Below are 13,620 nucleotides of genomic sequence, written 5' to 3' on the forward strand. Positions count from 1 at the left end.
AAAAAATCTACAAACAATAAATGCTGGAGAGGGTGTGGAGAAAAGGGAACCCTCCTGCACTGTTGGTGGGAATGTAAATTGATACAGCCACTATGGAGAACAGTATGGAGGTTCCTTAAAAAACTACAAATAGAACTACCATACGACCCAGAAATCCCAATACTGGGCATATACCGTGAGAAAACCATAATTCAAAAAGAGTCATGTACCAAAATATTCAATGCCGCTCTATTTACAATAACCAGGAGATGGAAGCGACCTAAGGGTCCATCATCAGATGAATGGATAAAGAAGATGTTGCACATATATACAATGGAATATTACTCAGCCATAAAAAGAAACGAAATTGAGTTATTTGTAGTGAGGTGGATGGACTTAGAGTCTGTCATACAGAGTGAAGTAAGTCAGAAAGAGAAAAACAAATACCCTATGGTAACACATATATATGGAATCTAATAAAAAAAAAGTCATGAATAACCTAGGGGTAAGACAGGAATGGAGATGCAGACCTCCTAGAGAATGGACTTGAGGATGTGGGGAGGGGGAACGGTCTACTCTGAGAAAGTGAGAGAGTGGCATGGACATATATACACTACCAAATGTAGAATAGATAGCTCGTGGGAAGCATCCGCATAGCACAGGGATATCAGGTCCGTGCTTTGTGACCACCTAGAGGGGTGAGATAGGGAGGGTGGGAGGGAGAGAGATGCAAGAGGGAAGAGATATGGGAACATGTGTACATGTATAACTGATTCACTTTGTTATAAAGCAGAAACTAACACACCATAGTAAAGCAATTATACTCCAATAAAGATGTTAAAAAAATAAAAATAAAACTGCTGCCCACAACATGACATTAAGTTGTTCTTTTGTTAATGGAGTACAAGATTGTGTGCTTAGGGAGTGTGTGGCCACTCTGTGGAGTTTCTCATTCTGTATTCTCACCTACAGCCAACTATATATTTTAATGAGCCTTGGCTGAGTCTCCAATGCTCAGTTCTCCAACTAACCTGCCTCGTTCAAACCCTCGCTAAATGAGATAACGGCCATCTGCGTTCACGTTTCTGTTTCAGACTACTGACCTTATAAAACAGCTCACTGCCCAGATGGTCTCTTGGCCCCCTCTAGTGGTTTTACATGGGCATGACCACCACTAGCTTGGCTAAGGGTGACAGGTCTTCTATGACTTGATTTAGGCCTTGTTTACTACTCTACACCAGCGTAGCCTTGTAGAATCTGACATTTTACACTCGGGACACACTGTAGTCCTGGAAACTTCTTCTATATCTAATAACAATCTTTAATCTTTAGCATTAAGACATAGAAAAATGTCTGGATGGAGACATATCAAAATGCTAACAGTGGTCACCTCCAGAGGAGGGGAGTGGAGTGAGGTGGGGGGTTTGGGGAACTTCACATTTACTTTTCATACTTCTGCGTGTTTAAAATTGTTTTCTTTTTTTTAACAGCATATTCCTGTATTACTAGAATACTTTTAAAATAAAATAAATCTTTTGAATAGCCCTTTGTAGTTTATAGTCTGCTTTTCGTCTATTACCTCCTTAGAACCCATGGGTATCCTGTGAAATACTTTCCTATTCAGTTGTCAGAGAACTCTTATCTATTATTTTGCACTATGTGCAGACACTTTCCATGCAAATCTATATTTAATCGTCACAACATTCATACTGTGTAGGTGCTATTGCCACCATTTTACAGGAGGAAACTGAGGCTTACAGATGTGCAGTGAGTTGTTCAAGGTTCCACAGCCATAAGTGGCCAATCAGAGATGTGAAATTGAGGCACAGAGATAAAGGAACTTGTCCAAGGTCAAGTAAATGATAGAAAGGGGTCAAACCCAGGTCTCCAGACTTCCACTCCACATACAAAAGATAAACTAGCTGCCTGTGAGGGACCTGGGACTTCAGTTCAGGCTCCTCTGAAGTTCTGTCCTCATGTGCTAGGCAACCACACTTGCAGAATTTGGAGGAAGGAAGGGTCGGAATATTCCTGTGGGGACCTTAGTGTAACATTTGAACTAAAGAAGCTACTAAGGTAAAAGGTGACCTCCAGGGTATGACTTTGTTGAGCTTTAATGGAAAGAGTTTGGAGTCGAAGTTATGAAACAAAAACTGAATTCCCAAATCCACTTACATTACACACCTGCTAGCTATGTGACCTTGGGTAATTCACTTAACCTCTCTGATCCTCGATTTCTGTATTGCTTAAAAAACCCATACTTAAGAGATTTACATGAAAGTGATCTTGCAACGGCACTTACTACAGCCCCTGATTTATAATGGGTGTTTAGTAAGTACTCACATTGAAAGTCAAAATGGGGACCAGGGTGGGTGTAGGTCGTCCTGGGATTATAGGGCATGATCTCCTAAAGGATTTTCGAACCACATGCAGACCCACAGATTCTCAGCTGCCCTTCTCTGTGCAGTCACTCCACACATTTACTGGCCACCCCCATCTCTTCCCATTGAAAATTATTGCCTGTGGCAAGCACAGTGACAGCCCCAAAGATGTCAACACTCAAATCCCTGGACATCTGTGAATATGCTAATTTACATGGCAAATGAGACTTCACAAATGTGACTAAGGTTAAAGACCTTGAACTGGGGAGAGTACCCATGTGGGCTCAATCTAATTACCAGAGAACCTTTCCCAGCTGTGGTCAGGGAAAGATGTGATGACAGAAGAAGGGTTAAAGAGAAGCACTCATTCTGGCTTTGAAGACAGAGGAAGGAGGCCACAGCTGAGGCACGCAGGCAGCCTTTAGGGACTGAAAGCAGCAAGGAATCCAGTTCTCCCCTGGAGCCTCCAGAAGGAAACAAAACCGTGCTGACACTTAGATTTTAGCCCAGTGAGACCCATATCAGACTTCAGACTATACAACAGTAAGAGAATACATTTGCCTTGTTTTAAGCCACTAAACTTATGGTAATTTGTTACAGCACCCATAGGAAACTAATACACAGCAGTATGTAGATAGCCAGTCACCAAAAGGCCTAAAGGCCTAAAGACCAAAAGGTCTTTCTGATATTCTAGGTTTAAAAAGTTGAGAACCATTGATCAAGACAAGGGAGAACAGTATCAAGTGCGGTCCCTAAAGATGTGAGACAGAGTTTATTCAGATGAGTTCTCGACTCCATTGGTGCCAGGCAGTGGGGAGGCTGGGCCAGGAGGGGACAAGGAGCCAGGGTGCAATGTGAGGAAGCACTGGACGAGGCCTCCAAGAATCTGAGTGTGAGGGAAGTGTGTGAGGACGGACAGTGGTGATGAGAAGGCCATTGGTGTGTTTTGTTTCGTTTTGCTCTGACGGCATTTGCAGACAGGGGAAGGCGTCAATGAGGGAAAAGAAAAAGAGCGGGGAGAAGGTTGAAAGAGAACAGGCTCTGGTGTAGAAATACAAAGAGAGATCCGTGGACACAAGGAAGGGCATTTATCAGGAGTCTGGGATGAGGGAAATCAGATTTTTGTGACAGAAACTGAGGTAATTTGCCTATGGTAGGAGGTAGTATCTCTTGGTATAGCAAGGCGGGCATGAGGCTAAATAACTGAGAGTGGAGAAGATTCCGAAAACACACACCTCAGGAGAAATGAAAAACGAGACATCCCAGCCACAGAGCTGGACTGCTTGAGGAGGGAAGAGAATTGGGGCAAATTCAGTCAGCAATTTCCTCCCACCAGAAACAGAGCAGCTTGGAATGGAAATGCCTATCATGTCGTGGTCTCTTCTCATGGGTCTCTGTCAAAGGGGAATGTGTACAGTTATTGACTATCGCTGGGTCATTTTTTTTCTCCTTTTTGTCTTATCCTCAACACCTTCCAGTTGGGAGGGGAGTTGTAAAGGAGGGGGGCAGTAAATGGAAATGTTTGAAGCTAATAAACAAGGTAGGGATTGGATCCTTGTTGCCAACTGTAGCCACCCTCTCATAGGCCTGGGCCATCACTGCTGCTCAGCCAGGCTTTACTGACCTCACCTTCCAGTTGAATGTACTACCACAGCTTTTGTAAGTCACCTCCAATTCCTTCAGGCTCAAGCCCTGACCTGGCTCCCACCTGCCATCCTCAGGACAACAGCTCTTATGTTATCCAGACAATAGATATTATCCAGTGCAGATTCCCCAGTATATGTCTGTGATGTGAATGGTTGCCCTGGAGATGAGGGATATGGTGACCCAGGTCCCCGCCTGTCTTCCTCAACCTCATTTCTTCACCACCCATCCTTGAACAAAGAGAGATGTCTCTCCTCTTCTTGTAGGAAGACTCATGGCCACCCCCAGGGCCAGGACCTTTCACTACAACTTTTGTTCCACCCTTCATTGTTCTCCTCCTCACCCTAGTCTGTCCTAGGCATTGTAACCAGGTTAGCTTTATTAACTCAGCTCGGATCACCACTAGGCCCAGAAACCAACAATGACTGCTTTTTATTGACCTTTTTGATGTTTAGTCCCTGCCCTTCCACCATCTGGCTCCAGCCTACCTTTCCAACCTACTTCTCTTTATAAATTCTATCCTTACAACCCCAGAACCTTGTTAGTCTCCACATATAAACCAAGGTTTCTGTGATATTGTGATTTATAAGAAATATATATTTGGTCATTCAGAGCCACAGTTTCTGAGCCACAGCTCACAAAACCCATGGGATTTCCTAAGTGTTGAGAGTGATAAAGATGTCTTTTGTTAATGAGGTGACTTTTGGGAAACACTTAAGAATGGAGGCTGGTCACTAAAAGATACAACCATGTGATTAAATGTTGGAAATCTCAGCATGACCCACTGACCTCTGGGGAGAGGGGTGGGGGAGGAGGGTTGGAGGTTGAGTCAGTTGCCAATGGCCAATGCTTTAATCAATCGTGCCTATGCAATGAAGCCTCCACAAAAACCCAAAAGGACAGAGTTTGGAGAGCTTCCAGGTTGGTGGCCATGTGGAAATGAGTGCCCCTCCCCACATACCTTGGCCTATGCATCTCTTCCATTGGGCTAATTGTGAGTTATATCCTTTTATAATAAACGAGTGGTTTACTAACTAAAATGTTTTTCTGAGTTCAGTGAGCTGTTCTAGAAAATTAATCAAACCCAACGAGAAGGCCGTGGGAACTCCTGATTTATCGCCAGTTGGTCAGAAGTACAGGTGATAACTTGGGCTTCTGACTGGCATCTGAAGTGGTGGGGTGGGGGAGAGTCTTGTAGAACTGAACCCGTAACCTGTGGAATCAGATATTCTCTCCGGGTAGTGTCAGGACTGAGTTGAATTCTTAGAAACCCTGCTGGTGTCCAAGAATAGCTTGTCAGATTTGTGGTGACCCCACCCCAACTCCGAACACACATACACACACATTGAAATTGCGTCTCAGAATACTAAGTCTCTCATATCTCTGCCTTTGCTCTTTGTTTCTTCTAATTCCACCATCATTACCTCAATATCAATGCCAAAATTCAGCCCATTGTTTGAAATTTATCTCAAAGCCACTCCCTCCATGAAGTCTCTGCTGATCTCTTCAATGAGTGTGATTCCTCCTTCTCTTGAACCCTTAAGGTGTTGATGTTCACCTTCCTGTGTATGTTCTCTATACTCTCTTACAAAGGGGTTCTTAACTCATTCTCAGAATCACTTGGGATGCTCACTAAAATTATGTATGCCTGTGCCCCACCCCAGAGATTCGGACTCGGGGGCTGGAGTGGAGCCCACTTATCTGTATTTTTTAAAATATTTATTTACTTATTTGGCTGAGCCCAGTCTTAGTTGCGGCACACGGGTTCTTCCTTGCTGCACGCGGGACATTTAGTTGCAAGCATGCATGTGGGATCAAGTTCCTAAACCAGGGATTAAACCAAGGCCCCCCGCATTGGGAGCTCAGACCACCAAGGAAGTCCCACACTTATCTGTATTTTTAATACAGACTCTGATGTAGAGCCAAGACTGAGAACCATTGCCTTATTTTGAATTTTTCCTCATTGAGAGAACAAAGGGGAGATTACCAGGAAAGATAAATGGAAAGGTATGTTGGAATCAGATCCCTGGACCTCAGTTTCCTTATCTTTAAAATGAGGATAATAACCCCTTCTTCCTTGCATTATTATGAACCTTAAGGGAGATAATATATAGCCAACATCTAAGGCTGAGTCCTAAGAGTGAAGACACTACACACATTCCCTCACTTGACAGTAAAGACTGCCCCCTTAGTGCAGTGTTTAGTACATGATGGCTTGTGTGATTTTTAACTTAACCATTTATACTCTGTGTGAAGGGTGTGTAACTTACACACATATGTTCCCTGGCTGCCCTGAGCTCTGGATGCTGAAGGAAGCTGTATGGAAGTTACTTCATCACTCAGTGGCTTAACCTTGAAGCACTTCTCTTTCTGGAAAAGCGGAGCTTTTCAACATTGCTAACTCCACTTATAGAATGGACGTAAGAACGATCATGGCCATAACTTCATCACACTCACAATACAGGGAAGAGGGCACAGGAGGGTTTACACGGAACTCCCGCATACATTGTCTCATCCAATCATCCTGAGGCCATACGAGGGAGATGTTAATGTCCCAGTTTTATAGATGTGGAAGTTGAGGCTCAGAAGAACTTAGATGATTTGCTAAAAGTGACATAAGCAGGAAGTGGCAGAACTACAATTCGAACCCAGTTAGTATAATTTCACATCTAATGCTCTTTACCTTCACCACAACTGACCCTAACAATTATCTGTTCATTTGATCAGGGGGTAGAGATGTCCATCCTGATCATCACAGTTCAAAACTGCTTGATGCAGAAGACATTTTGCCTGTGAATGAATCAAAGGTCCACCTGCGTCACTGGGTAAACTTCTGTACTTAGTGTGTGCTGTTTCCTCTACCACTCACATTCCTCATTGGCAAACTCCCACTCAGCTTTCAAGATTCAGGCACACAGGAGCACCTCCAGGTAGCTTTCCCTGCTGCTTATGCCCATCCCAGCTAGCTAGACACATTCTTCTCCTTTTTTCTTTTTTTTAAACTAAAGAGAAAACAAACTATATCTATGTAATCAGTTCCTTCTTGTTGGGCTGAAAAAGCAAAACTAAGCTGTAAAATTACAAGTTGCTACCTCTGCTGTGGAACAGCACATCGGGTGATCAGACAAGGTTGCTATCTACAGGGGGTGGCATTATGGAGACAGAATGGTCCTCCATTGTCATTCATTGTCTCTGTCCAAAACTAAATTTCCACCGTCTTTTTTACTTGCTCTGAAATTCATATTATGGGGAACAAAGACTTCATTTAAAAAAATGTTAGCTCGTTTGTCTTTTTTTTTTTTTCTAGTAAGAAATTGGCTTAAAAGGCAAATGGCCCCTAAGTGCACACTAAAGTGGAAATGACTGATAGCTGGTCTTTTCCCAGAAGCAGGTTTTCAGAGGAGAGAGAGCCTGAGAGAACTCTGGGTTCCAGGCACCAGAAGAAGGGAGGTGCAGACACTGTGGAGGTGAGGAGAGGTCAGATGTAGAGAAAGAATTCAGAAAGTGGAAGACGGATGCCCTGAAAACAGGTGTGGCTTTCTCCACCACTGTACTGGAGCTGGATCTGTCATCGGGGATCCAAATCCAGGAATTCTGGTTTTTAACACAACATTTACACAAACACTAGAAAACGGAGTTTACCGAAGTTTGGGATTCTTGTCTAAATTGCTTCCCATTATGTTCAGGAGAAAGTACATTTATAAACCTTATAAACAAGGCAGTGAATCAAAATAACTCAACATAGGGTAGACCAATGTTAAGGCATTCTCATTTAGGAAGAAAAGGTTTTTTCAGTAAAGATCTAATTCAGTGGAAGCCACATCATGACTAAGTTGTGTACCCAGGGAGGGTTAACATGATCATGACCTTGGAACTGCTTGAACCAATTGGAAAAAACTAGCACATGAGGACAAGGAATAGATCTCCAAATCTCTGCACATCCACATTCTACTTTTCCTTTGAGGACAAGTTCAAATGCTACATCCCTCATGAAGCCTTCCCTGATTCTACCTAACCTGATCATTACACTTTCCTCCAGACTCCCACAGTATTTCATCTGAACCACTATTAACTTATCTCCAATAGTCTAGTACCCATCACAGCACCTGGTATACAATAGGTGTCAGGAAATGTTTCTTGAATGAATGTAAAAATCTACATCATAAACATTCGTCTGCTATCCAGATAGGTTCTAACCCAAGACATATTTCTTTGGATTGTTTAAAAAGCCCCTAGGAGACTTCAGGTGGGAACTGAACCACCTACCATAGCATCTCAAATAATATATTAACACATGTTATACATCACACATGTTGATAAATACATTTATGCACAGGAATACCTGCCCTTACAGAATACAGTTGGCCCTTGAACAACATAGGTTTGAACTGCATGGGTCTACTTATACCTGGATTTTTTTCAATAGTAAATACTACAGTACTACATGATCAGCATTGTTGAATCTGCCTATGTGGAATCGTGGATACAGAGGAACTGAGCATACACAGGGCTGACTATAAACTATATGCAAATTTTCGGTTGCACAGAGCGTCAGCACCCCTAACCCTCCCCCTTGTTAAGGGTCAACTGTATATATAAATATATGTAAATGAATATATACAAAGACTGTGTATGGTAACTACATGCACATAGAGTCAGAATAAGTGGGACCAGGTAACGCGACTTGAAAACAGTGAGAGGCCCTTGGGCCTCTGATCAATATAGCCGCTACATAGCCACATTGCCTGAAAGTCCTCTCAGGGTCTTTTCCCTTTGGGAGTGTACAAGGCATCTCATGCTCTGTCTCCCTGTCTTCTCCATGAACACAAGCCAAGGCCTCCCAGTTGTTACAGCCCTGGAGCTACTGCTCCACCGTGGGCCAGCCGGGTGCTGGAGTGGAAGACTAGAAAACAAGGCTTGATGTAGTAGCTGCCAGCTCAGCCTCTAAACATACACCCTACTATTGAATCCTGGCTCCTCCACAAGGTTAGCATGTGATTTATATAAGCCATCTCACTTCTCTGGATTTGCTTTTTTTTTTTTTTTTTTTTTGCGGTATGCGGGCATCTCACTGTTGTGGCCTCTCCCGTCGCGGAGCACAGGCTCCGGACACCCAGGCCCAGTGGCCATGGCTCACGGGCCCAGCCGCTCCACGGCATGTGAGATCTTCCCAGACCGGGGCACGAACCCGTGTCCCCTGCATCGGCAGGCGGACTCTCAACCACTGCGCCACCAGGGAAGCCCTGGATTTGCTTTGTATCTGCAAAATGCAGATAATAATAGCATCTACCTCCCAAGGTCTTGTGAGGATGGACTGAGGTCATATACATAACAGCATGTAAGTCTGGGACATAATAAATATTTAGCAAATGATTATTATTATAATTACCATCAGTATTGCTTTCTTGTCTTTCCCATGGAAAATCCAGCTTGCAGAAAACACATTGATGCCAAAACCACATCCTCCAGAAACTGCTTTAGGACCCCCCATATACATCCAGCTTTGTCACGACACACACAAGCACACATGTTCCTCACCTACAACAAGGGTGGGTAAGTGCAGAGATTCTCTAGTTAGTCTCCTTAGCCCCAAGATACCTACCACTAATCAAACAATATTCTACTGCATAAATTAATACAGCCTCAGCATGTGACATGCCCAGAAAATGTAACTGCTGTTCATTAACTTCAGAATTAGTCTCCTATTCCTTTTCCTTGACCAGACAATTTTGCAAAAGTAAATATCTAAAAACCCCCAAAACAGAGTAGCAAATTGTACTTTTTTTCCATTGAAAGACTCCCCTATTTGGGGGTACTAGATCACATTATAACATTGCAAAACTGTCAGAGTGTAATTAACCCATGTTGCTTCACATTCCTGATGTGGCAATTGTTTAAGACAGGGCTTTATAAGGGACCAAATGAAAGCAGTGAGTGACATGTGATGCTCTGAACTTCAGGGTACCCATCAGGAGAAGGGGGAAGGAAGACCAGGAGAGGTAGTTTTTGAAGACAAGGCCATGGTCAGTCTGAAGATGCTTCCACTTCTGCTGTTATTCCACGTGCAGCTTTCAAAGGCCTTTCTAGTACCTTCTGAATTCGTAGAAGAGAAAACTACAAAAATTGTTCAGGTAACTCAACTATCAATTAGGTCGTCGGTTGATTTGCTGGTGATGAGGAAATTGTTTGGGTTCTCTTCTCTTTTTAGTTAAAACAGCCTGAAAGAATTATGTGAATGATTTGTTTGAGGTTAAATGTCTGGTTTCAATTATTTGGAGAGTTCCAAGCTGGGCCCTCTGAAAGCCGGGCATGCAAACAAGCTGGGCTCTTCAAACCCTCAGAAGATACTGCTGCTGAGCTGCTGCAGCTGGGGAAAACTTTTAGAAGGAATGGTTTTAATTATAAAATGATTTTCTTTCTCACTTACCTAAGATTTTCCCTTCTAGTGTATCTGCAACACAGTTACTACATGACTGGTGCTTTCTTTATGGACTTGTCTTTGCAGCCAAAAATCTCAGGTGTACGTAGAGCACGAGGATGGGAAACTCTAAGGAACTAGAAATCAGTTCATAGTGTAATCATATTTCCTAAAACCAGGTTATGGGGCTGTTTATAAACTCTTGAAAGCACCGTAAAAGCAAAACTGATAGCTTTTTCCCATTGTTTCACAGTATGAAAGTCAGGCTAAATTTTTAAAGAAACACAAGGGAATGCTGTCAGAAATTTGTCATGCACAGTTTTCTTAGCATTACAGTTTTAGAAAAGCATTTCTTCTTGTTGATTTCTTTTCTTTCACTTAAGGAAATATATTTCTTACAATGATAACAGTAACCCATGGGTTAATAGAAGTGATTAAGTACTTAACTCTGTACAAAGCACCCTGCTCAGCATTTCACAAACATTGTCTCATTTCATCCTACAACAATCCTATGAGGGCGGATTCTTATTTCCACTTTAGAGACAAATGTGAATCTGAAGTCATCTAAGTGATGTGTCCAAGGACACAAAATTAATCTGTGGCAGAGCTAAGATTTGAACCCAAATCTATCTGATCTCAAAGCCTGTGTGAGCACAAAATTGCTCTGTCTTGTGTCACTTGCAAAGTGCCACTTAAGGAAGTTTAAGGTGAGAGAAAGAAGTTTCATGATTGGCTTGTTAACACCCCTCAGAACCTTCTTAATGAGTTTTGGCCCCTCCTAAAGTGTTACTGTGGTGGATAAAATGCTAATGACAGTGATGCTGCTGTTGCCCCAAAACATGTTTGGAATTCTTCTTTTGAAGCTGTTAATTCTCATTTGAGAAGCAACATGGTGAATTGGGACCTGAGTATCTTCTTGGCAAGTTCCTTATTTCTCTGCATCTTCATGTCTTAATGTGTATGATTAAACCTTCTCTACAGTAGTGAAAAGAGGATTAAAAAAGAGAATCTGCATTGCTGCAACTAATACTTCAAGGAGTCAATAAATGCTGATGCTGTTTTGTTTTTTGTTTTTTTATTAAAAATAAGAAGGCAGTCTCCTGACTGTGTACTAGCATTTTACTTGAGGATGTGGAACTCACCCCTTATGAAATACCTATTTTTCTGCATAAATATTAACTGTAGCACTGAATGGATGGACTGTTCTTTCCAGTAGGCAATGTTCTCTCCAAGTCGACCAGAAAATTTGTGCTTTTATCTTTGTGACTATCAGGTTATTAGTTTTGGTTTGACCTCTGCAATAACTTAAAAGGGAATGCAAAATGCACAGAGAACTGAAGGAAATTTCACAGCAAATCTCTTATATGTTTGTCTTTTTCCAGAATTACTTAGAAAAGTTCTACCAATTACCAAGGTACAAATATCAGTCTGAAAGGAAGAACAGCATTAGTGTGATTGTTGAGAAGCTTAAAGAAATGCAGCAATTCTTTGGGCTGAACATAACAGGGAAGCCAAATGAGGAAACCTTGGAAATGATGAGAAAGCCTCGCTGTGGAGTGCCCGATACTGGCAATTTTATGATAACTCCAGGAAACCCCAAGTGGAAACAAACTGACCTGACCTACAGGTAATATTTCTAGAGTTTCAGAATTCACTCATTCAGCCCATGTTCACTGAACTCTTATGATGTGTCAGGCACTGTTCTAGGATTCGGAATACACTAGAGACAAACAAATGAATAAATATCCCTGCTCTTATAGAGTTTAGATTCTAGTGAATGAGTATGAGAATGAAAGGGTAAAGATCCCATGGGTTCTTTTCAATCCAAAGCCTGCCATTTTTGTCTTCTTTCTCTATCAATCTAAAGAGGGCCTTGGCAATGTTAGGCTGTCTCTCTAAGAATTCACTTTAGGACCCAAAAAAGGCTTAATCATTTCTGGAGAGAATCTAGCCCCACCATTTATGCATCTTGATGATAATAACAATAATAATGATACCCAATCCAATATTTGTTGAATACTACTATTTGCCAAGTAGTGAACTAAATGCTGTACATACATTTAATCCCACAACAACCTTATGAGAGGGGTACTATTTTATTATCCTCATTTTATGAATAAGGAAACTGAGTTTAAAGCATGTAGTAACTGGTCCAGAACCTACGTCTGTCTTCAACCCTAAGTCCTGCACCCCCTCCTTGCACCCTCTTCAGTGGTAGCACATCACATATGCACAAACTCCAAACTAGAGCAATTCAATCTACTGATGGACTGCTGTTCTAAACAATAATGAACCCTTCACACATCTTCTCATTTTGAAGGATTATTAACTATACCCCAGACTTGTCAGAGGCTGAAGTGGAAACAACTCTTGAGAAAGCCTTTAAACTCTGGAGTCTCGTGTCACCCCTGAACTTCACCAAGACCTCACAGGAAGAAGCAGATATCAAGATTGCCTTTCTCCAAGGAGGTAGGCTCAAAGCAGTCATGCTCGATTTTGCTTTTCCTGGCTAAACTGAGACTTGGCAAATACCTAATACAAATCATTTTATTTCAGATCATGGGGACAATTCTCCATTTGATGGACCCAATGGAATCCTTGCTCATGCCTTTCAGCCAGGCCCAGGTATTGGAGGAGATGTTCATTTTGATGCAGAAGAAACATGGACCAAAACCTCCAGAAGTAAGTTAACCAAGGTTATGTCCACATGCAGCTTCTAAATGAACTTTTCCACATTAGAATTTGCCCTCCTACACACACACACACACACACACACAGCCAAGTTATTGTAACATTTCACACTCACACAAACTGATCATTTAAAATTCTTGCTCCCTCAAGATACTAAGTTAATTTAGGTTTAGAAAAAATCCTGAAGCTAAATTCTGACCTTGTTTCCTAAGGTAGGAATCAGAAAATAACAGATCATGGCTAAGTCCTTCCTGGTCCTATTTGTATAAATAAAGTTTTATTGGAACAGGGCCACATACTCTTTTTTTTATGTATCATCTATGGCCTCTTTCATACCACAATAACAAAGCTGAGTGGTTGACACAGAGACCATACAGCTCATAAAAATCTAAAATATTTACTATCTGGACTCTTATAGAAAAAGTTTGCTTACCACTGCTTTAGGGTATATATATATATATATATATATATATATATATATGTGTATATATATATATATATATGTGT

General features: G+C 41.8%; 1 protein-coding gene across 2 annotated transcripts in view; it reads left to right on the top strand.

The window, feature by feature from the left end:
• Window positions 1–13,620, top strand: part of MMP8 (matrix metallopeptidase 8) — a 37,840-nt gene that overhangs the window by 17,263 nt on the left and 6,957 nt on the right. The window contains exons 1-4 of one of the 2 annotated variants that reach the window (XM_007115660.2): window positions 10,025–10,135; window positions 11,805–12,049; window positions 12,743–12,891; window positions 12,979–13,104. In XM_007115660.2, coding sequence (XP_007115722.2) covers window positions 10,025–10,135; window positions 11,805–12,049; window positions 12,743–12,891; window positions 12,979–13,104 — 631 coding nt within the window. Of the gene's footprint in view, window positions 1–10,024; window positions 10,136–11,800; window positions 12,050–12,742; window positions 12,892–12,978; window positions 13,105–13,620 lie in introns of those variants that run through there. The other variant, XM_055091669.1, reaches the window with a different exon arrangement.

The sequence above is a fragment of the Physeter macrocephalus genome, chromosome 16 (assembly GCF_002837175.3).
Source record: "Physeter macrocephalus isolate SW-GA chromosome 16, ASM283717v5, whole genome shotgun sequence".
Classification (NCBI taxonomy): Eukaryota; Metazoa; Chordata; class Mammalia; order Artiodactyla; family Physeteridae; genus Physeter; species Physeter macrocephalus.